At 49.4% G+C, this 22,446-nt stretch overlaps 2 protein-coding genes across 4 annotated transcripts; both read right to left on the bottom strand.

Moving 5' to 3' along the window:
- Positions 1-7,613: 7,613 nt before the first annotated feature.
- Rem2 (RRAD and GEM like GTPase 2) lies at positions 7,614-12,266 on the bottom strand. Of its 2 annotated transcripts, XM_047540676.1 has the most exons (6): positions 12,078-12,193; positions 11,112-11,231; positions 10,481-10,822; positions 10,171-10,244; positions 9,039-9,246; positions 7,614-8,677 (listed from the first exon to the last, which is right to left on the bottom strand). In XM_047540676.1, exons 3-6 carry the CDS (start codon positions 10,719-10,721, stop codon positions 8,382-8,384), a joined length of 819 nt encoding a protein of 272 aa, XP_047396632.1. In that variant the 5' UTR covers positions 10,722-10,822; positions 11,112-11,231; positions 12,078-12,193; the 3' UTR covers positions 7,614-8,381. The 2 variants fall into 2 exon arrangements, with proteins under 2 accessions (XP_047396632.1, XP_047396631.1); XM_047540675.1 differs by lacking the exon at positions 11,112-11,231 and having other exon boundaries at positions 12,078-12,266.
- Positions 12,267-16,330: 4,064 nt separating this feature from the next.
- On the bottom strand, positions 16,331-22,189 carry Lrp10 (LDL receptor related protein 10). Of its 2 annotated transcripts, XM_047540673.1 has the most exons (7): positions 21,579-22,189; positions 21,136-21,180; positions 20,513-20,648; positions 19,113-19,303; positions 17,980-18,997; positions 17,522-17,651; positions 16,331-17,396 (listed from the first exon to the last, which is right to left on the bottom strand). In XM_047540673.1, the coding sequence occupies exons 1-7, from the start codon at positions 21,610-21,612 to the stop codon at positions 16,809-16,811; spliced, it is 2,142 nt and encodes a 713-aa protein (XP_047396629.1). In that variant the 5' UTR covers positions 21,613-22,189; the 3' UTR covers positions 16,331-16,808. The 2 variants fall into 2 exon arrangements, with proteins under 2 accessions (XP_047396629.1, XP_047396630.1); XM_047540674.1 differs by lacking the exon at positions 20,513-20,648.
- Positions 22,190-22,446: the final 257 nt, after the last annotated feature.

The raw sequence follows: 22,446 nt of genomic DNA, 5'->3' as shown, positions 1-22,446 counted from the left end.
GACTTTTGGTTTACATAGCCAATGCTTCTGTCTTCTGTAAGGCAATACCATTTCCTCCCTTTTCTTTAAACTTGGGTCCTTGTCACTCTGGATTCTGTGTACCTCCTTAGCTCCAGCAGACCCTAGACATGAGCTACCATTCTGGCTTCCAAGGGGCTTGACTTGTGAACCTTTGGTTCTATCACTTAACAATGAAGGGAAGTGAGTTAAACACTTGAAAGAAATTATATCACAGTCCCTGTTTTCTGTGGAGAGAGTCTGGTGAGAATCAGTAATATTTGGATGATGAAAAAAGATTTGTGTAGCACTGTGAATATAGTTCAGTTGATAGAGTGCTTACCTCCAAGGCACAAGACCCTGAGTTCAATCCCCAGCACCACCAAAAAAAAAAAAAAAACCCGAAAATGGTATAGAAGGAGGTGTCACGTCACATATTGTTAACATTTATGCAGGATTTGTTGTAGGTTAGGCATGATTCTAATCGCCTATATGTACTAAATCATTTAATCCTCACAATAACTGCTTAGGGTTAAATGTCTACTTCGTAAACAAGGAAACTAATACCCAAAGAGATTAAGTAACTTGCCCCACAGTCTTATAGTTGGCAAGTTCAAGTGTCCAATCCAATTGGTGTAGCTTTAGGTCCCTTGACCCTCCTTAACCTTATCCACTTATCAGCACCACTGTGAAAGAAGCCAAGTCTTGGAGTCAGTGGGCAAGTGTCATTTTTCCTCTTTCTATAACCATGCTCTTGGGGGATGCTGAATTATTTATTTTTTTATTTAATATTTTTTAGTTATCAATGGATCTTTTTTATTTTATTTATTTATTTGTATGTGGTGCTGAGAATCCAACCCAGGGCCTCACAAATGCCAGGCAAACGCTCTACCACTGAGCTACAACTCCAGTTCCTGGATTATTTTTTAATTTTTAATTTTCCTGGGTCCAAATCCAGGGCCTCAGGCATGCTAGGCAGGCCCTCTACCACTGATCTATAGCCCAGCCCTGACCCTGAATTTTTTTATTTTAGTGTCTTTGCTCATCTTGTTCTGTCTTCTCCACTTCTGGTCAAAATTCTATCGTGTAAGACCCTGAAACTTTCTTAGTTGGATCTGATCTCTGATTCCTTGTCCTCTTTTGGGTCATATTCTACCTTTATTTATAGTACTTTGCAAACTCTTACTAGATGGTTATAGCCTGACAAAGCCACCATACAAGTCTTTTTCATTATTGCTTTGCCTTGCATATGTTAAATTGTGTGTTTAATTAACTCTCTCCCTATTAAAGTCAGATCCAGGCTTTCCAAAGGTTGTCCCTTCTAGCCTGCTTTCCCCCCCAAGTTCATCTATTTCTTTCTTACTTCTCCAGGAGAGAGGATGCAGATTTACTCTTTTTGGTGTTACCATGGTAGCCTGTGATACTTTTTGTCTGAAGTGCCGCATACCATCCACAAGAGACTGATGTTTCCATGGCAACCAGGTGAAGACAATAGTCATGAGCTGGATACAGGAAAGGAATTTTGATCTGAGAAACTGAATCTTCTAGTCTCAGACATCCTTTCTCTTTCCTCCCAACTTTTGCACTCTATCCAGAACTAGTACGTGTTCTCAAGATTTGCTCCTGGTGGAAAGAACTCTGAATATGAAGTGAAGCAGACCAACCAACTTAAATCATGTAGGGGAAGGTGAGAGCAAAGAAAGAACTGATCAAAACCACTTCAGAAAGTTGGATGAGTTCTGTTAGCTGCTCCAGATGATCTGTTCTCAAGAGCCTTTAAGAGTTGGCTGGAGTTACTGAGAGCCATTAGCAGTTATTTTTGAGAGCAATGGGTAGATTGATGAGGTGCCTGAAGACTGGAAAGGAGCCAGTTAGCACTGGGTTGTACAGAGGGAAAACAATGACCTTGGAAATTAGAGACTTGTCATACTCTTGCCAATGTTCCAGAAAGGATAAGAGCTTCGGTCAGTTTTTATGTATCAGGAAACCTACATGTTTAGAATAAAGAGTGCTGAGAATTAGCCGTCTCCTTTTAACTCTGAGTGCAAGCAAGCTAGGGGATCTTCACCCTCGAGCAGAATAGTCACTTGTGCCACCTATGTGGTTCAGGTCCCTCTTCTGTCACAAACCAGCTGAATAAGCTTGGGGCCTTATCTAACAGATTCCTCATCTATAAAAAGGAAATGAAAATAGTACCTATCTCAGGAATGTTGTGAAGATTAAATGAGATGCTTAGTGTGAAGAGCTTAGAACTTGTTAGCTTGTTGATGTCATCATTATTACCATTTCTCTGGATGCTTCCTCACTTGACTTCCTGCCTGACCTCATTTTCCTCCCCAATTTTAGAGAAGTCTCAAGGATTACATTGGGAGAAGCAAGGATGGGGCAATGATGTAAATGAACCTTAATCTTTCCTGAGTTACATTTCCAGGCTTACAAGGTCCTGTGTCACATATAACCATTTCAGGAAAATGAATCCCACTAGCCCAGTCTCCCTGCATCCCTGAGGCTCTGTCCATACAGTCAGATTATAACCAAATGGTTTTGAAAATTCAAGGTGAGCCCCACTCAGGTACCTTCAAAGTACCTAGTGCAGGGAGGAAAAGTCCCAGAACAATCTATTATAGCTCACTGTTTAGGGCCTGCCTAACCTGTCAAGAATTCCTCTAGTACCTGTCTTTGTTGGTCTTCATTCTCTAGCCCTACCCTGGCAGTTTCCTTTCAGAATAAGTGTTTTAAATCAGTACAGGTCTTCTGCCTAAAGAAAAGTTATAATTTGAACAACAGAATGGAAAATTATCAAGTACAATACTCACACAGGCTTCAGTTGCCAGTCTTCTTCCCAGTCCTCCAAATGACCAACTCCTATGATGGTTACCTGTGAATCTCATGGGAGGCCTGTGAATCACAATTTAACATCAGTATCTTTAGGATTTTGCTAAAGTGCTTGACTATCTAAATACAGGGCAAGAACATAGGTTACAAGAGACTTCACTTCCACTGTTACCTGACAAATGACAAAGATCTTTGCCCTTTTATTCTCACGAGTATCCTACAAGATAGGTACTTCATTCTCTTTATTTTGTAGTTGGGATAGCGTAGCTGAGGTTCAGAAAAGCAGAGAGATTAAAAGTGACTTAATTCCCATGCGTTGGCCCCATCTAGGAAGCATTCTGAATGCTAACTGAAAAGCCTGCAAGTCTCCATGTTTACAACTTTAGTTTATAAGGTCAAGCTGTGGAAGCCTTGCATCATTATTCAGATAGATGAAAAGCCATCTTGGGGAATATTGTAAAACCATCAGAGTCATTAAGATGAGAAACACCCTAGAAGCAGAATGCTTTTGTCTGGTTTTTGGGCCCCTAGACTACTTTGCTCTACCATTCACCCAAATTTTACTGCCTTCTCTATAGGGTCTTTTCCTCCTCATGTATTGGGCTGTCCACCATTTCTGTTCCATGCATTTGCTCATGTAGTTTCACTGCAAGGTATGTTTTTCCTTCTTTCCCCCATCTATCTGTCGGCCTGCCATCTATCTGATCCTAAGATAAGTATCTCCCATGTGTGTTGTTTTCTTCCATTCAGAATTTCCTAGAGCACTGTGGCTTACAGTTAGTTAGGATGTGTCTAATTTGTTGCTGTTTTAGCAACATCATCACCACCTTGTTCATTTCCCCAACTTAACTGTAAGCTATTTAAGGGGCAAGGATAGTGTCATAAATGGATTTGTCTACCCCATAGTGCCCAGCAGAGTACTTGGTATGTTGTATATGTGTAGTAGTTGAGGGGAAGAACTTTTCTTCAAGCATTTGTGGATAAGTGGGTAAAAGATAATGTGTTCAGGAAAAATTTGCTTAGATTGGCATGGTCAAAACTGTTAGATTGGGAGCCGGGTGTAGTGGCACACGCATGTAATCTCAGTGACATGGGAGGCTGAAACAGGAAGATCACAAGTTCAAAGCCAACCTGTGAGGCCCCAAGCGACTGAGCAAGACCCTGTTTCAAAAAATGAAAAAGGCTGGGGATGTAGCTCAGTGGTAAAGCACCCCTGAGTTAAATCCCCAGGACTAATGCCTCCACAAAAAAAAAAAAAAAACACAACCTGTTAAATTAATAAAAAGATGTGTGTAAGGACTTCCTGGGAGTCCCAGAGGACTTCCATCCATGACTCTGGCACCCTTTTGGAAGAGGGGAGCCCCTGCTTCAGTCTTTCTAGAGCATTAGATGCATCAGGGTCTAAAGGAACAACTAGAATAGAGTCCTGAAGCAGAGTGGTGGGATACATGGAAGGACCCTCTCCTTTGGCCCCTCAGGAGAGAACACACAGTCTATGCTCTAGGCAGTGAGGAGGTTTTGTGGGCAAAGGATAACAGGAATAGTAGGGGATGGTAAGGGAGCATAGACCTTGAGATAATTACAGTGGTTAAGAGAAGCAGAGGGAACCTTACCAAGTACAGGCAGCTCAGGCCCCAGGACTCTTTTGCTGACCTCTTAGCCCAGCCCAGATGAATGACTACTTTTCCTTGATCAGAGGGAGGGCAAAGAATGGCTTGGCTCTCAGAGAAGACCCTATCTCTCCCAAGTCTGGCAGGAGCCCTGCTTCAGCTTCAGTCTGTTCTGAGCTCTTCCCTGTAGGCGTCTGGAGGGAACACACAGATGGGTCGGGCTGATGGGATGGGCTGAGTTGGGGGGAGGGAAGTTTATGGTGAGTGGCACTCCTCATGGGGGAGGTCCTGCCATCATCTTCAATAGATGATATACATGTTTTAAGCGTCTGCCTCATGAAAAGCAATGGGCCTTTCTCATTCTTCGTCCTCCTCCCTCCCTTGCCTCATTTAACCACTGGGGATACTCTTCTAGAAACCTGTCCCTCTGTTGCCTGCCATGCTTTCACAGTAGCCACAGTATAACTCACCCTGAGTTCCTCCTCTGCCTCTTTCACAGCTGCTGCTGCTCCTTATCTCTCTATCCCCAAGGAGTCTTCTTAGTTTCTCATTTCTCTAGAACACCAAGTCTTTGTTTTAAATTACTTTATTTAGTTTTAGAACAGGTAATAAATGCCATAGTTGAAAATTCAAAAGGTAGAAAAAGGGCATAAAATGAATAATATGTCATTCTGTTTTATTTATTTTTTTAGAAGTAAGTGCTCTACCACTGAATTACAACCCCAGCCCTCCTATAATGAAAAGTAAACTCCCATCTCCCACCTGTCTTCTACACATCCCCCTGCCCAGGGGCAATCAGTACAATTATGGTTTGTAATTTGTTGGATCACAGACACTTGTGTGTATCTGATGAAATTTGTGAACCAGACAAATGCATGACTGCACAAAGCATTAGATTGTGTGTACTGGCTGGGAATAGAGCTCAGTTGGTGGAGTGCTTGCCTCGCAAGCACAAGACCCTGGGTTCAATCCCCAGCTCTGCAAAAAAAAAAAAAAGATTGTGCATACCATTTTACAAAAATCATCTCTGGTCTGGGGCTAAGGATCTTGGCCTGTACTGTACTCTCACCCTTAGTATCTCCTTAGTATAACTTGTGGGTCCCCATGCAAAATGAAATGCAGGGCTTCTTGTTCAAATAATTTCAAGACAGCAGCAGCAGAGCATTAAACCAAGTATGGGCCCCTGGGTCCATATACAAAGGTGACATATGCATAAGGCTAGCCCTGCATCTCATCCTTTCTTCTAGCTCTTCCATTACCATTTTTATGGTGGTTATTCTCATATCTGTCTCTTGACCCAAATTGTTCTGAATTTCGGATTCAACTGTTCAGGGAGCTTCTGAAACTCTCCATATGGATGTTCTAACATCTCAAACTCTGTGTCTCCAATATGGAGCTCACTCACCCTACCCCCAACTCTGCCCTCAACTCCTAGTTCTTCTCTATACTCCCTCTCACCTGCAGCTCTTCCCTCTCTTTATGCTCCTCCACACCCCTAACCCCTATCCATATTGTTGGCAAGTCTAATCAGTTCTGTCAAACCCATGCCTCCTTTCCTTTTCCACTGTCATCCCTGTTGGGATGGTCCTTCATTACCCTTCACAAGCATTATTGGTACTTGAACTCAGCTGTACAGGCCTTGCTGCTCCAATCTGTACACAACTCTCCAGCCTTCTCTTCCCCAAGGACCATTCCTGATCATGTCATTTCTACCCACAAAGACCTTCAGTGACTCACTGCCTCTAGAGTTGGGTAGGAACTCATTTAAGGTCCTTTGTTGTGAGACTTAAAACCCTTTTCATATTCATCTTTTATACCCCTCCTCTTCTTGTCCCTGAGGTTTCAACCCAACTGTACAACCATCTGGTCCCTTATAGGCCCCATGTGTTTTCCTCTGTTTTAAAATTTGAACTGCCTCTTTTCATGGTCCCCGGGATTTACAGCTTGCTTACCACACTCAGCTATGTCATTTCTCTCACCCTTTTATCACAGCCACTGCACATGGTCTTACCCATTGTGTCCCTGCATCTCTTCTGTGATACTTCTACCTCTTCCCGGCATTCTTATTGGAAGAGGAGTTTCATGCAAAGCTGGATAAAATCACCATTAAGTATTAAGCAGACAGTGGAATCCCAGCTCTTTTGCTTACTGGGTGCTCTCAGGCAAGTTTCTTAAGACTCTGTTTCTTCCATTATAAAAATAGGTAGTAGACTTATATGGTCTTCAAAGAATTAACAGATAAAGTTAATTTATCTCTAAGGACAGTGCCATTATTCATATTATCATCTCATAGCCACCCATCTTGCACTGGTCCTCCTTGGCTCCTCAGCTTCAAGGACCCAGAATTTATCTCATTCCTTTCTGCCAAGTTCCAGGAAGCTGCACTTGGGGTGGAGGCCAGGCTCTTAGGTACTCAGGTTGCTGTATTTATTATACTCTTGGGGTGAGGAGAGCTGCTGCTGCCTCTGCTCCTTTTGTTCAAACTCATGGTTCAGGCAGCAGCAGGCGTGGGTGTCCCCAGAGGAGGCAATGACAGCTTCAGTACTCACACGGGCTATGCAGGTGACAGCTGGGGATGTGGGGCTCTGCCAGGAGTTTCTAGAAGACCCCACCATGCCCCAGCTGATGGGTATTGCTCCGGAATGTGGACCTCACCTTGAACCAGGTAAAAGCTCAGTAGCCTTAGGCCCGCTTTCTACAGGGTAGGGTGGGATAAAGGGATGGGGACCCAGAGTCTGGAGACTTGGTCACTGTGTCTTTAAGTTGCTAAATTACTTCTAGCAGGTACTGTTTCTCTCCAGGTCTGTTCTCTCATCTGCAAATAGAGTGGACCCGATTAGCTGTAAGGGCTCTTTCCCCTTGAAATGGCCCAAGTTATTTCCAGAGCCTCCCTTGCTTCTCTTGAGTACTGCGCTACATTCCCAGCTCTATTTATTCTTTACTTTGAAACAGGGTCTCCCAAGTTGCTTAGGGCCTTGCTAAATTGCACAGGGACCCCTCGAACTTGTGATCCTCCTGTCTCAGCCTCCTAGATCGCTAAGATTACCAGTGTGCGCTGCCAATGCCCTGTGCCCTGTGGATTTTGTCTTTAATAGCAGTTTCCATCCACATTCATCCCTTCTCTGGAGACTCCAAGAACAGAAAGCGAAGTGAACAAATTCAATACAAAATTTCTTTATTGAAAAGCGACAGGGTGGCCCTTTGCTAGTGCCTCCTGGGCTGGGCTGGCCAAAAGGATTGCCACTACTGGGCTCTCCATTCTGGCATGTAAAGGCAGAAGAAAATCTGTCCACACTTTATCTTTAATAATCTTAAAGGTGAAGCGTCGCAGTGATAACGGTAAATCACCGAATCGAATATCAAGAATAACACTCCCAGGCCCTTGCCTTTAAGAACTTCTTAAGGGCAATGTGCACCAGTGCGGCAGATAAAAGCCTGAACATTTTTTCGGAAGTCTCTAGAAGACTCTTTAAGACTCTTAAAGGTGAGGCATGTTCAGCGTACGAAGGAAGTCAACTCCGTCCAGGAGTCCACAGAGCACTTTTCCAGTTCTGTGTCTAGAATCTCTACAGGAGAGGTGACCAAGCGCGACTTAATTAAAAAAAAAAAACAAAAAAAAAAACCTTGCAGGACTGTTTTCCTTCCTAACCCGCCAAAACCCGCCCCGCCCACGGCCGCTGCGCGCACGTCCGCCAGCCACCAGCCCGCGGTCCGTGTCCGCGCCTTCCAGGTCCAGGGGCGCCGAACTGCCGGGGAACGCGTGGTGGTTGGGGTGGAGGTGACGCCCACCGGCCCCTCCCCCGTGGTCACACCAGGGCATCCTGGGAATTTTTGGTTTCCTAGACGGCGTCCACAAAGGAAGCCGGACGAGGGCGGGGCAAGGGGGCGAGCGGACGGCGTCGTGGCCATGGCGACTGCAGTGGCCATGGCGACAGTGGCTCAGAGCACAGAGAGGTCATGACATGACCTGGACCGCTGCTTGAAGAATTTAGCGTTGCGCGGCACTAGGTTAGCGAGGAAGCGCTTGGCCTTCTTGGTGAGGCTTTCGCGGCGCGCAGGCGGTGCTGGGCCCTCGGGGCTGCCCGACTCGTGCCGCTGGCCTCCGGTGCGACCGCGGCCCCTCCGCAGCCGGATCTGGCGCACGGCGCCCTCGAAGAGCTCCCGCGTATTATGGTGAAGCGCGGCTGACGTCTCGATGTGCTTGCAGCTCAGCGTCCCGGCCAGGTGGCGCCCCTCTGCGGGAAGGAATCGCGTTTAGGCACCCGTAGGGCCGCACTGGGCCCAGAGCGAGGGTGGGGGCCTGCGCAGGTCCGGAGTTTGCAGTGGAAAGGGTTTGGGACTACCGAATCGCAACACAACTCGGAGAACTAGGGTGGGACCGTGGAGGTGCGGGGGAGGGGCCTTGGAGAAGCGGCTAGGGCGAGCGAAGAGCAGAAGGGATTCATAGGGTATTGGGGCTCTGTCCTTAAATGCAGCTAACTGCTGGTGATTTCGTGGGACCGTGAGGGTTTTAAAAGGCCTCAGGGATAAGAGGTGACACAGAAAGAAGAGCGTTCCCTTGAAATGGCAAGTATGAAATCGGTTCAGAATACACACCCTCCAGTGATACCTCCCGGGAGCGGGCCAGGTCACTCTTGTTTCCAACGAGAATGACAGGTAGGTCGTGATGGGGCCTTCCAGCACGGAGCCGAAGTAAGGTCTCTGGAACTTTGGAGAAACTTCGTCGATCGGTGACCGAGAAGACGATGAGAAAGGCGTCCCCCGTCTGAAGGCAGTGGTCCCGCAGCCACCCCCCAGCATCTCCCTGCAGATGGCAGACAGTAGTGTAATATTAGGGCTGAAGACATAGGAGACCCAATCTAGCACCTACATCTCAAAGATGAGGAATCCTACTGTGAGAAGCCACCTGCTTAGGACAGCAGAGCTAGTTAATGACAATCGTCATTCCCAGAGTGTGTGGAGGAGAGAGAGAAGTTAGTAATGTGATTCCCACGTGGGGAAAACTGGAGGATCCTAGACCATGGTGGCCATTCTACTTTCTTGTGCTTAAGCTCTTGATTCAGAAACGGATGCTATTTAAGAGTGTGGAATTTGGCCTCTCATTTCTACATAGCAACCTTATGTTCAAACATTAGGAACCCCCCCCTTTTTTTTTCCCTTCCCTGATACTCCAGAACCCCAAGCACTTGTCCTGTCACATCACACTCTTTTAGGCTGGAGAATTTATGGATGGGATCAACTTATGGTTGTCTAGCCTGACTTGAAACTTCAGTTTGTCAAAATCAGATCCTAACTTTCATGTCTTCTTTTTTTTTTTTTTTTTTTTTTTTTGGTACTAGGGATTGAACCTAGAGGCACTTAACCACTGAGCCACATCCTAGACCTTTTGTATATTTATTTAGAGACGGTCTTGTTACATTGCTTAAGGCCTTGCTAAATTGCTGAGGCTGGCTTTGAACTCAGGATCCTCCTGTCTCAGCCTCCTGAGCCCCTGGGATTACAGGCATGTGCCATCACCTGACTTTCCCCAGAGTAAGGAGATTCTGGAAAAGTAGTGGCTCTTACAGTTAGGGACCCTGGTATGCACATTGATGTGGGCTTGCCTTTGTTCTCTGAGATAGTACAAATTACACCGGGGTCTGCAGTCCCACCAGCCTTCAGCCAGACTGCCCTTCCCTAGTTTTCTTCCAACTTCATCACCTGTGTGCAGCAACATCTTAGTCCTCACCTGTTCCCAGATGTCATAAACAACTAAAGTTACTTCCTCCTTATCCACCATGATGCGTCTCTCATAGGTGTCCTCTGTTGGGAAATAGAATAAAGCCCATTAGGAGGTTCCCCAGCACTTGTGAGAACAGGCAACCAGGAACACCTCAGATTCCAGTACCAGGGAAACCCTGCCAGGGAGTCCACCACAGAAAGCACAGGAGAAGCTTCTCTTAGGTTTCATTCACCAGGGGCTGCTTACGCCATGAGCACTTTCATCCCTCAATAGGGCCCCAAAGTCCCCTCCACCACCGCAGTGCTCCCCCAAATACCTGCATTCTCCAGCTCATGAGCACTGTCTCCCTGGAGACCACCAAAAGTGCCTGCAAGGGTGCTTTTGCCTACACCACTCTCCCCTACCAGCATGACCTTGAAGATGCCATCCTTTTGGGCAGGGACTGCCTCTGCTGAGCCCAAGGAGTCAGAGGAGCCAGAAGATGAGGCCTGAGGTGGCCAGTCAAGTTCATCTACAGCCTGGGCCCTATGCAGCTGGTGCTTATAGGGAACAGGCATACTGCCTCTTCGTCTGGGGACCCCAGGGACAGGGGGTAGCCCACTCTGATCCAACCCTGCCAACAGTTTCTCTGGCTTCTTCAGTAGTGTGGCATCTGTTTCTGGAGGGACAAAGAAAAGGAAGCCATGAGTGGGATATGTCCAGCCATCTGCAGAGAGCTAATGCAAGCTGTTACAGCTTTGGAGGCCCAGCCACACCCACTTGATGACCATGACCCAGAAACAACAGAATCTTTGGCTCAACCTTTTACACTAAAGTCCTCCAGAAGCTTGGACTGGTGAGCCTTCAAGTGTGACATGATGACTTCCCCATTGTAGTCCTATCCATACCTGCTCAAAATTGACCCATACAGGGGAGGTACCTGTGTGCAGGCTCACACACCCACTCACATTTTAAACTGACACAGGCACACTCCCAAACTTGGTCTTTGGCCCAGGGGGCTGGAGGAGGCTGTCTTTCCTTCCATCAAGAGGCCCTGCTTCCTACTGGTAATCCTATTTCTTCCTGCACTGAGGAGGGGCAGAAGGGATGAGAAGCTGAAGCTGCTGAAGATTCTGGGGAGTAGAGTCAAAAACTTTGTGGGGAGTCTGTTCCCAGGGCTGTGTGAGATGCTGTGTGTTTGGGTCATGGATGTGTGTGTGAGACTTCTTCCCGTGTGGTCTCTGTGGATGTGTGTGTGGGTGTGTACGCGCGCGTGCTGCTTCTTCCCCTGCCCTGTAGGTGAGCATCCCCCGGTGCATGGCTGTGTGCGAGAATCCTGCATCCCTGCTTGTCCCTGTGAGTGGGAGAGAATATTGCGTTCATGAAGAGGTAGAGGTGGAGAGAGAGTGTGTGTGTATCTGTGTGCGTGTGCGCGCGTGTGAGAGGGAGGGTGACAATGCATGGGTCAGGGTAACTGGAGGAGGAACAACAGACACAACAAAGGGGGATGGAGAGAGGCTGGAAATAGCCCAGGATCAATACTTGGCTTGCAGCCAGGGCCTTTAAGAGCCAGAAGAAACCTTTACAACAGGTCCACAGGGTAGCCCCCTGCCCAGTGATTCCCAGTCTTGTGGGCTGCCCCCTTCCCTTTCACCCTTCCCTCCTGTCTGTCCCAGACTATTGCGAATGAGGCTGACCTGGGGGCCACATATGGATTTCTCAAGCAAATCCCTGGGAGTGATGGGGGAGGGGGCATTTGGGCAGCTCTTATCCCCCTCCACCCTAGCCCAGCCCCATTCCTTATATGAGCAAGGGTCTTCTTTACTTCCTGACTTGCCTTTCCCCTCTTCCTGATTGAATCTCTAGTTCTGACCGCCAAAGCTTCAGCTCCCACCCCGTGGTTTCACCCGGCACCTGCTCACGTTAGCCCTCACCTGGTGTAGGTGTCTCTGGTGGGGAGGCCTGGCAGCTGCCGGAGGGACAAAGTGCTGTGTTTTCTGTGTCCGTGTCCATGACGGTGTCAGGGTCCATGTACATTCGTGTGTGTGCGTGCAAGTGCAGCCCAGCAGCTTGCAGCACCCGCTCCCTCAGCAGCACTGTCAGCTTTTCCCTTTAAATACCACCCCCCCCACATGTCCTCCCCCTAGACACCTGGGGAAATTGTCCCGCCCCCTGATGAGGTCACATATGCTAATTAGTAGTGATGTCAGCGGGATTCCCTCCTTCTGCCCCCCTCCCTTTTCTTTGTGTCACTTCCCTCTGGGAGCATACTCACCACGAGCCGGTTTAAGGCGTGACAGAACAAAGTCAGAGGGGTGGATGAGATGGATGAGACGGAGGTTTGGAGAGGTGGGGTGGGGGCAGGGCCCGAGGGCAAAGGAACTGAGAGTGGCAGGAGACAGGGACCCAGGGGAGGAAAGGTCCTTTTCTCCAGGTGTCAGAATGAACTGCATATCATTTGTGTCTGTTTCCCACCCCGTATCCCAGCACATAGCCCAGAATGGGTGCTCAGTGGTTGAAAAGAGGGATGAGAGGCAGAAAGACTATAAGCTGACCTGAAAGACAAAGAAAAATAGGCCAAAAGAGATGTAGGGGCAGTGACCCAGCCACCCCACCACCATCTTCTCCTCCACCCTGTCTCTTCTGGGTTGAGAGTCACAAAAGTACCCGTTTCCCAGTGTGGCCCCTAGGTAGATGGCAGCTCTGTAAGAAAATCTGCTTTGTTTGGGCAGTTTCACTTTGCTATTAGGTTCAGGTAGGTGCAAACCGTTGTAGAGGCTCCTTCCTTCACCTTGTCTCCCTTTCAATCAGGCCCACCCAGCCAGTGTTAATCAGAGCAGGAGAAAAGACAGAGAGAAAGCTGATCCAGGATGGATGCTTTCTACCTCAAGGGAAGCCTACATAGGCAGCTCCTTACTATCCCTTTTCTACCCGGTTTCCTTTTCCTTCAGATTTCCACTCTTGTCCTCTTTCTTCTGGACACTCTCAAGAACCCAAACACATCTTCAATTTCATCTCCCCAACTTTACCCTCTTTTTGCCAGGTCCTGTGCCAGGAATAGCTCTGCATTATCTCCCTTTCTTTTTCTGATCTGAAGACTCAGAATGGTAGTTGGGTGGCCTGTCCCCAGAGTAATCATGCAGGGGTGACCGGGATTCCACCCAAATCTTTCCAAGGCTGAAAACTGTTTTTTTTTTTTTTCCAATTTCTGTGCTATCCTGCTTTTCTTGGCTTAAAAATTCCAATTGTCTTCAATTATTGGGAACAATCCATTTTACCATCCTCAGTGTACTTTTCCAATGGAAGATGCAAATAATCTTAGGAATGATGTGCAGTGACACTTCACTTGTCTGGAGGGCAGGATCTAGAGGAAGCAGGGAACACTCCTCAGTTTCTAATATGTTCATGCACTTCACTAATTACACTCTTCAGCCCTCAACCAGAGCCTGCTTGTCCTTATTTTATTCACACTTTTAAATGTGTCCATGTGTGTTCCTGAAGTAGATTAGAACTGCCAGGTTCTAATATAGAAACCTATATTACAGGCACATGCTTGTAATCCCAGTGACTCAGGAGGCTGAGGCAGGAGGATCACAAGTCCAAGGCCAGCCTCAGCAATTTAGCAAGGCCCTAAGCAACTTGGTGAGACCCTGCCTCAAAATAAAAAAATAAAAAGGGCTGGGATATGACTCAGTGGTAAAGTGCTCCTGGGTTCAGTTCTCAGTATCCCCCCAAAAGAAATAGATTAGAATCACATTTAGAGCAGCAAGTGCCCCCTAATAGCCTGGTAGCATGAGGCAACCTCAGGAAAAAACTTTTAAAGCATCCAGAAGCATTAAAAAGGAGACTAAAAGGCAGGCATAGTAGTGCACACCTGTAATTCCAGAAGGCTGAGGCAGAGGATCACCTTGGCAACTTAATAAGACCTGTCTGAAAAGAAAAATGATTGGGGATATAGCTCAGCGGTAGGGCACCCCTGGGTTCAACCTCCAGGACTGCCACAAAAAAAAAAAAAAGTCTAAGGTCATGCTCTAAGGTCATTTAACATAAAGTCGAAATGTACCCCCACCCACAGTTACAGCTTCCAAAGACACTGCTGCAGAGAAGTCATTGGATTTCATGGATGATTCTCAGCTATTCAGAAAATTTTATATTACAAGAAGAATGGGATTTTTTAGGAAGATTTTCTTCCAAATTGAGTTGGGTTTTGTTTTAAATTGTAAGATTAGTGACCTTTATGAATCTGGAAAACTCTCTTGGGTGGTTAGATTCCTTTTTGTTCCAGATAAGAGTGATTCAGGGACTGCAGAGTACAGCAACAATTCTCTACTTCAACTTTTGCCTTCCTCAGTCCAGCTTTGGGTCAAAGGAGCAGCCTGGGTTTTACTTGGAACAACCTGTCCCTCATCCAGTAAGGCACACCTAGTGCCTAAAAAAACTTCCATAAACAAAGTCCTCCCTCCAATATTCTGAAGCATTCTACCACCACAAGGGGCGCTTTTACCTTAAATCTTTGTCCACTTTAAAATTGCTAATACCCTTAAAAGAGAAAAGGTCTGGAACAAGTCAAAAGATGAAGATATCACTTTGCAGATTTTTGAGGTGGCTCAGGAGGAAGAGAAAAGACCAGATGAAGAAGTGGGGAAGGGGAAATCACCATTCCTGCTGCATTTTTCACCCATTAGGTGGGTCCATTTTGTCTGCACTTGGAAGGAGGGCCCAAAGGGAGACTTGTAAGCAGGAGCCAGGTTCACTGGAGGTCCTTCCACTCTTCCCTGGAGAGGGAGTGAAGTGGAAGGAGCTCAGGTCTTCCCTGGGCCAAGATACCAGGGTCCCAGAACTGTACATGGGTACCCACCCCCTATGCAATTTCCTCAGGCTCTTGCTCTTTCTTGGAGGGAAATAGTGTAATTACTCCTGACTGTGAGGATGTTGACAGGGTATAATCAACAGGGCCCTTCCACCAGAGGGATAGGCTAACCTGGATGGGAAGGGAAGTGAGAGCCTAAGGGGGCCATTTTCCTGGGGACCAACCATCTAGGTTTGCTCCTGAGGTATCAACTCCCACAAGCTCCTTCTATATCCTATGTCCAAAGATTTTCTTTTTAAACTCTGAGACAGCTTGTCATCTTTTTACCAGAGACAGGCCTCCAATTCTCAGAGGGTCATCCCTCCCCTATCACCTGCCCCAGCTCTTTGGATCTGACCACTGCTTGTGCTCTGCTATCTTTTCTCAGGAAATCCAGGGTCTAGCTATGATGGGTTTGTTTGTGTGTGTGTGTGTGTGTGTGTGTGTGTGTGTGTGCATGCGTGCACCCGCATGTTATTATTATTATTATTTTTTTTGTCCATCCTGCCTAGAATTCACAGTTCTCTCCCAACTGTTGTTGGCAGAATCCATCCTGGGCCTTCTTCCAAGAAGACCTTTTGGATTCAGCCCCGGTGATGCCAGCACTTCCACAGTCTGAATAGTTGTGATTTTTCCCTCTGACTTATCATTCCCTGCTTTTTGGTACCAGGGATTTCATGCAGGGCACTTTACAACAGAGCCACATCTTTCATTTTTGAGCCAGGATCTTGCTAAATTGCTAAGGGCCTGCCTCACTAAGTTGCTGAGGCTGACCTTGAATTTAGGATTCTCCTGCCTCAGCAAGGCATTGGGATTATAGGTGTGAAGTATGGTGCCCAGCTTCATTCCTTGTTTTGAGGGAGCTGGGCTGAGAGCTCATCTGTCTAGGGTAGGACAGACTGTTAGTGCCTGGTGGGGGTGGAAGGTGGAGGACAGGAGTCACAGCTCCTGTGTTCCATCAGGGACAGTCTGCTCCTTGTGACATCCATGCTCTGAAAGTACTTCACAAATGGGAATCTTTTGAGCTGCAGGGCCCAGCTGGCTCCCTGATTTCTGATCTGGAGTGAATAAAGAAATTTGGTGCTCAACCCTATGTCACTGTAGGGCTGGCCCCTGGCAGTAAGCAGAGGTGAAGAGGGTTGGTCCTTAGGGTTTCTTGAATTTTCTTACCTTCTGAGGGGCATAAAAATCAAGGGTGAGGTGGGAGAAAGATGGACAGGAAGAGGGCAGCATGCAAAGGACTAAGCAAATGCCTTCACAGCGGGGAAGAACATGAGGGAGCAAAAGCCAAGATGGGGAGAGAGGCCAGGCTCAGGCTCACAGCTAATTTACAAAACATTAAAATTTATGATTCCTTTATTTTTTACCTTGATTTCCTAGGCAATGACCTAGCCATGGGACAAAAACATTTGTTGCATTCTTTTTGTGAGCCAGGCCCTACAGGGATGGAGACTGGCAAAACCTCAGGCTCTGCCCAAGTCCTCCCTTTGGGGCTGGAGGGTCTCCAGTCAGTCAGTTGGCACTCTTGTGTTCAAGGCTACTTTGGGGTGGGGGTTTGGCAAGGATGGAGTGTCCAGGTCTATGATCCTTTAAGAACTCTGCTTTTTAAAAACACTCAATTGTATAGTGCAGGATGGGGAAAGGGTTGGGGGAAAGGGATTGCGGTCTCTGGCTGTGTAGAGGAAGTTCTCAGTGAGCCCTCTCCCTACCTGAGGGACACCTAACTTTCCAGTAGCTACAGTGGTCAGTGGAGAAGCTAAGTCACCCTCTAAAGCGTGTGCCACTGTGACTAGACCCCCAGGAGAGTCAGGTCCCCTCAGGCAAGCAGTGGTTCATCCTCTGCCTCCACCACCCAGACCCCTGGTTCAACTAGTGGCATCAATAACACATCATCCTCATCCTCTGGGGCCAGGACTGCTGAGTGGGGTCCAGGTGGAGTCCAGGTTGGTCCTTGGGGCCACAGGCTGGGCAGGAGGCGGCCTCGCAGGGCATGCACCACTCCAGACAATACTGATGGCTCCAGGGGGACTGAGGGCAGTGGCCCCTGGGCCTCGGGGACAGAAGGGAGGGCTGGAGATGTGCTGGTAGATGGGAGGGGGGACTTGACAGGCAGTGGGGGGGCCTGCTCCCCATCCTGCCCACCCACTGCCCCACCTTCACGGGCTACACCTGCGCTGCCATCCAGGGCCTCAAGAGAAGCAGCAGGAGGTGTGACCTGGGACCTGGTCTCAGGGGCCCGAGCTGAGGGGTTGGTTCGGGGAAGTAGGCCCCAGCGGCGGAGGCGGCGAACAAGACGACGCACTGAGCGGCCCCGCTGGCGGCGGCGACCACCTGAGGCACCTCCTGGAGTCATATCCTGGCGCAAAATCTGTAGCAGAGAACGCAGATTGCCCAGCACTGAGTTCTGCAAAGAGAAGAGGCAGATATTAGAGTCAGAGGGCCAGATGGCTGAATGCAGGAGGGTGCAATAGTGGAACCACAGCAGGGTTGGAACAAAGGGAGGTGCTAGAGTTAGGGATAATGACTTACATCATTAGGGTTCTCTGTAGGGAAGTCTTCTACAGGTGGGATGGCACCCTGGGCAATGAGCTGCCCATAGGAGGGGGGTGCCTGTTGTTGCACAATCTCAGCCTCCATTCGGGAGAGGGGGGCAAAGATGCTGGAAGGAAGGAGGGCTAGTCAGTCACTGATGGCTCACAGCCAGGGTGGCTTGCCCCAGCTTGGAGAGGCCTCTTCCCTCCACCCACAGGTCAGGACAGCTGGAGGTATGCTAGCTTTCCTCACAGTCATCTGATGTCCCCTCTTTCCTTGAGACTTCTTTTGTAAATAATCTAGACCTGTCCTTCAAAAGAGTTAAGCAATAAGCTGGTCACAGGAACCTCTCCCCAAGGTGGGCACCCTGGTGTTCTCCTGTAGCTGCACAGGTCCTGTCTCTTCATCTGTAAAAGAGTGCTCACTCTTCTACTGCCAGTTCCATTCCCACTGACCTGTACTCCTGGGTGCGAATGGCATAGAGCCTGCAGGTGCAGCCCAGGGCGATGACCAGCAGCAGGCCGCACACTAGACTGCCAATGACTGCAGCTGTGATGACCTTGCGGGGCAGGGCATAGGAGCAGTCCCACTCATCGCTGCCATCGGCACAGTCCGGCTGCCCGTCGCATACCCATGTCTCATAAACACACTTCTCGTCCCGGCATCGGAAGTTGCCAGGCTGGCAGTGCCGGCAGCGTCTCTCGTCTGCCCCATCAGCACAGAATGTCTGGTAGTTGCAGCGGTCGGCAGGTAGGTAGCAGGCTGTGGCACCTGGAGTGCCAGCAGCCCCGCAGGGGAAATGTCCAGGTGGGCAGCTAGGACAGTCCTCCTCATCTGTACCATCGGCACAGTCCCACGAGCCATCGCAGCGCTGGGCCTCACTATAGCAGCGCTCACCTAGGTTTTCACCAGCCCCCAGGCCTGACCCCAGGCCGCATGGCCGATCCCAAGGCAAGCAGTAGCCCCGCACATGGTAGGTAGCATTGAAGCCCCGGCCGTTGCTCCAAGCAACTGTGTGGTAGGCCACAACAGCCTGACCAGACAGTGTCTCCACAGTGACAGCCTTGCCATTGCTGAAGTGAGTGAGACTGCGTAGCAGCCGAGGGGTCTCCGGGGGCCCAGCGCCATCATACACGTGCACTGCATCTCCATAGCCCAAGTCCAGGGCTGTGAAGCGCACTGCTAGCCGCCGGCCATCATGGGGGTCCAGCAACCACAGGCAGGACTGGGGGTGAGAGACTGAGGCCAGGTGTGAATAGCCAGGGGAGGAGAAGACCCCATAGAAGTCCTCTAAGGTGAGATTGCAGGGCAGGGTGGGGGTGGGGACTGGGGTCAGGCTAGGGAATGGGTCCGAGCTGCAGCCTGCCTCATCAGAGCCATCACCACAGGCATCAACTCCATTACAGCGCTGGGCAGCAGGTACACAGCGGTGGTTCAGGCACTGGAATTCTTCCTGCAGGCACATCAGCCAATCTGTAGAGACATCATAGAGAGGGACTATAACACCAGAGCCCTCAGGATCTTCCCCTCTCTCCTGGGGCTTACACTGCCCACTCTAATGCCCTTCATAATTCTCTGTCCCGCCTACCTTGGCTATAGGAGAGCAGGAACCCCTGGCCCATGGGTGCTCTGGCCCCGGCATAGCTGTAAGTGATGGTGACATTGCCCCCTGGCAGCTGAAGAGGGCTGGAAGGTGCCTCACACAGGGAGATCAGTGGTTGGAGAGGGGAGCTCAAGATTAAGCGCTCTGAGCCACAGGCCAGGTGCAGCTTCTGGAACCTACAGGAGAGCAAGTACATAAAATGTTCTTGATTGCTGCTAGCTTCCTCCTTGCCCAGTGCCACTAGGCCCTTCTAGCCCAAGAAGCACAAACACCGGCTCATCCATGATTCAAATGAAAGCTCAGTCAAATTCTTTTGCAGTAAATGTCATCAATGGGCATAATCCTAACAGAGGCCAGTGACCTCAGGATACTATGAGATATATCCTAGAGCCCTTTGGTAAAAAGTAACCTGTGATCAGAAATTAATTGAAAAACAGGTTTATTGCTTTTGAGTTGTGGCAGCACTGTCACCCAAGTATTGTGCCAGTAATAACAATTACTACACAGTTCAATTAACCAGAACTCACCAACACCCCAGTACTAGGAGGTGAGACCTGAGATTCTCATTGCTTGCTGATCCCTCTGCCAAAATAGCCTCTCCCCAGATTGCCCTCTCCCTTTGTCCATCCTTTTCTGTGTAAATTCATAGCAAGTGAACCATGTGAGACAAATACTTAATATGGGCCCCAAGGTCAGAGATTCCTAGGGAGATGGAATGTTTAACAGATATGGGGTAGTGCTGGATTGTAGCTCAGTGGAAGAGTGCTTGCCCAGCATGTGTCAGGTCCTGAGTTCAATCCCCAGCACTAAAAAAAGAAAAGAAAACAGATCTGAGGAAGCTAAAGAAGGTTCTAAGTTGATTAAGGAGTAGTCTGCTGTTGTTTTACAGTACTAGGGATTGAACCCAGGGGTGCTGTACCACTGAGCTACATCCCAAGCCATTTTTATTTTTTGAGACAGGATTTTGCTAATATTGCCCAAGCTGGCCTTAAAGTTGTGATCCTCCTGCCTCAGCCTCCTGAGCTGGTGAGATTATGGGCATGTGCCATCACATAAGCTAGGGAGTAGTTTTTTAATTCCAGACAAGGATGTGTAATGGATTGAAGGACTTCTCAGAATAGTCCTGTCTGAGTTCAGGATCATTTATAGAGTAACCATGGTCCTTAGGAGATGTTCAGGACCTAAGCTAGATGTCCACTGCAGTCCACTCTTACTATGTTGGGCCTGGAACCAGTCAAGGTTTTAGGGCAGAATAAATCAAATCAAATTCTACTCTTCTGTTGGCAAGGAAGTAAGTTTACAAAGAAGTGATCTCTGAAGATTTTTTCCCACAGTGGAGTGGGAAGGGGCAGGAGAGAGGAATGGGGTCTTGCCTTGCTTCTCACCTGACTGTTACCGTCTGCTCCTTGCTACCCAGGATGAGCCAGGTGCAGTTGGCAGGGGAGTTGCGGCTGTCCTGGCCCAGGGGCCTCTCTAAGGTGCCTTGCACTTCCAAAAGCAGTGCAGGAGGGTTCTCACAAGCTGGAGGGAGAAAGGTAGGGACACTGATATTGAGCCCCTTAACATCCCATCTTTACCCAGGCTTATGAGCTCCAAGGGACTGGGCTCTTCAGGATGGAGCAGAGCCCACTGCACCTGGTAATAGTCCACTGGCTCCTCTCTCCCTCTCCACACTCCTCCTGGTTTAAATATTAACACTGCAATGTTGAACTCTGTTTTGCACAAGTCAGTGGGTCAGAAGGAGTAGGAAATATGTCTCTATAATGAGGAAGACTATATTCTAGTTAGAGCAAGCAGGGACATTCCATAGAAAAAAATGAAAAGGTACATAACAACTGCCAGGTGAGGGCCCACTTTGGGCATCGGTTTTCCCATATGTAAAATAAAAGATGGATGAACTCCACTGTAAAACTACAATAGGTCCCATGGAATTCAGGGAAAAGAGTCCTTCTCTTGGGTGCCCCCTCATCTCCAAGCCCGCAGAGCCCCAGGGGCTCCATCTACTCACCAGGATTTGGGAAAATGTTCAGATCTGGATGCGCCAGAGCGCCTCCTGCAGGGAAGAGAGAAAGGGCAGGACTGTGAGTCGCTCGAAGTTTTCTTCATCTGAACAACTCAAGGAGGAAACGAAGCCCATCTGGGACTTCAGGGCTTCCGGGGTTCATGAAAAGGGGTAGTGGAGCTCGGGGCAGGCTCCGGTGTGTGACCTCAAAGGCAGGTGGGCCAGCAATGCCTGTAGGGTTGATAGGGTGATCTGGGGAAGTCAGAGAGAGGACGAGGGCTGAACGCAGGGTATGGGGATTTCCCAGAGGCTGAGGTAGGCAGTGCTGGGTGCGGTGAGGGCTGGTGGTACCGGCAGGAAGGTCGGGGTGAGGGGTCGCATAGGAGGGTGTTAGAGCCCAGTCCCAGTTCGGGCGGGGTGTCGCGCGTTTAGCTCATCTCGGTTCTTACCAAGGAGGAGGGGGAAGAGGACAGCAGGCAGCATCCTGGGTCGTCCCGAAGTGCAGGAAGAGCCCCGGAGCTTCTGTAGTCTACCCAGTGAAGAGGTGGCGGCGCTGCGGGCGTCCCGGCTCCCCGGTGCCGCCGCCCGGCGGGGGCTCCATGGCCCAGGCTGGACCTGTGCTCCGGATGCCAGGGCTGGGGGCGGGGAGGCGCCGGCCGCCCAGGAGTAGGGGCGGTGCCTCTCGCCAACTTCGCAGTTGTTTTCTCCGGCCGTCGCCGGGCGTCCTCTCTCGGGGCCAACGATCGAAGCCCAGGACTCGGCTCCGCGGGTGCTGGGGTGCGCCCTCGCCTACGGCCGACCCGCAGGCCGCGAATGCCCCTGTCCAGGCCTGGCCGCCACCTGCCGGGTCTTGAGGCCACTTCCTCTTCAAGCCAAACTTTGGCGACTGTCAGACCCCAGTCCTGGTCCGGGCGCGGTTCAACTTCCCCAGCACGTCCAGCCCGTGGAACGCGGCTGGGAAGCCGGGGAGGGGTAGAGGCGGCTGAGCCCGGCTCCCTGGCCCTCGCCCAGGCGGTACCCCAGGCTGCCCAGGAGTCCGAGCAGCCGGGGCGGAGGGAGGGGCGGGTGGCGAGCCTTGTCCCACCCCTGCCAATCAACGCGCGGGCCCCGCCCACCTGCTTGCCTTAACCCCTTTCGGGCCCTGCCTGGGACTTGCCAGACCGGCCCTTGACCGAACAGCTTCAGCTTCCACTTTAACCCTCCTTTGGCTAGATCTTTGAGTGTAATTTATTTTTGTTACAGGACGCGTTTGTAACACGATCGTCAAAGAACATCTGCTTATTCCATAGACATAATATCTTTCCTTTGAACCCTTAA

Source organism: Sciurus carolinensis, chromosome 2 (genome assembly GCF_902686445.1).
Source record: "Sciurus carolinensis chromosome 2, mSciCar1.2, whole genome shotgun sequence".
Lineage (NCBI taxonomy): Eukaryota > Metazoa > Chordata > Mammalia > Rodentia > Sciuridae > Sciurus > Sciurus carolinensis.
Note: the sequence above shows the minus strand (reverse complement) of the source record. Positions and strands in the feature narration are given on the sequence as shown.

Excerpts from the sequence above, each read along its gene's own strand:
- Rem2 (XM_047540675.1), bottom strand. The coding sequence starts at position 12,180 with ATGTACATGGACCCTGACACCGTCATGGACACGGACACAGAAAACACA. Across the intron at positions 10,823-12,077 it reads ACCAGAGACACCTACACCAG|AAACAGATGCCACACTACTG; the intron begins GTGAGGGCTAAC and ends TTGTCCCTCCAG. Across the intron at positions 8,678-9,038 it reads CCGGGAGGTATCACTGGAGG|AGGGGCGCCACCTGGCCGGG; the intron begins GTGTGTATTCTG and ends TCCTTCCCGCAG.
- Lrp10 (XM_047540673.1), bottom strand. The coding sequence starts at position 21,612 with ATGCTGCCTGCTGTCCTCTTCCCCCTCCTCCTTG. Across the intron at positions 18,998-19,112 it reads CCTGCTCTCCTATAGCCAAG|ATTGGCTGATGTGCCTGCAG; the intron begins GTAGGCGGGACA and ends ATGTCTCTACAG. Across the intron at positions 17,397-17,521 it reads CTACAGAGAACCCTAATGAT|AACTCAGTGCTGGGCAATCT; the intron begins GTAAGTCATTAT and ends TTCTCTTTGCAG.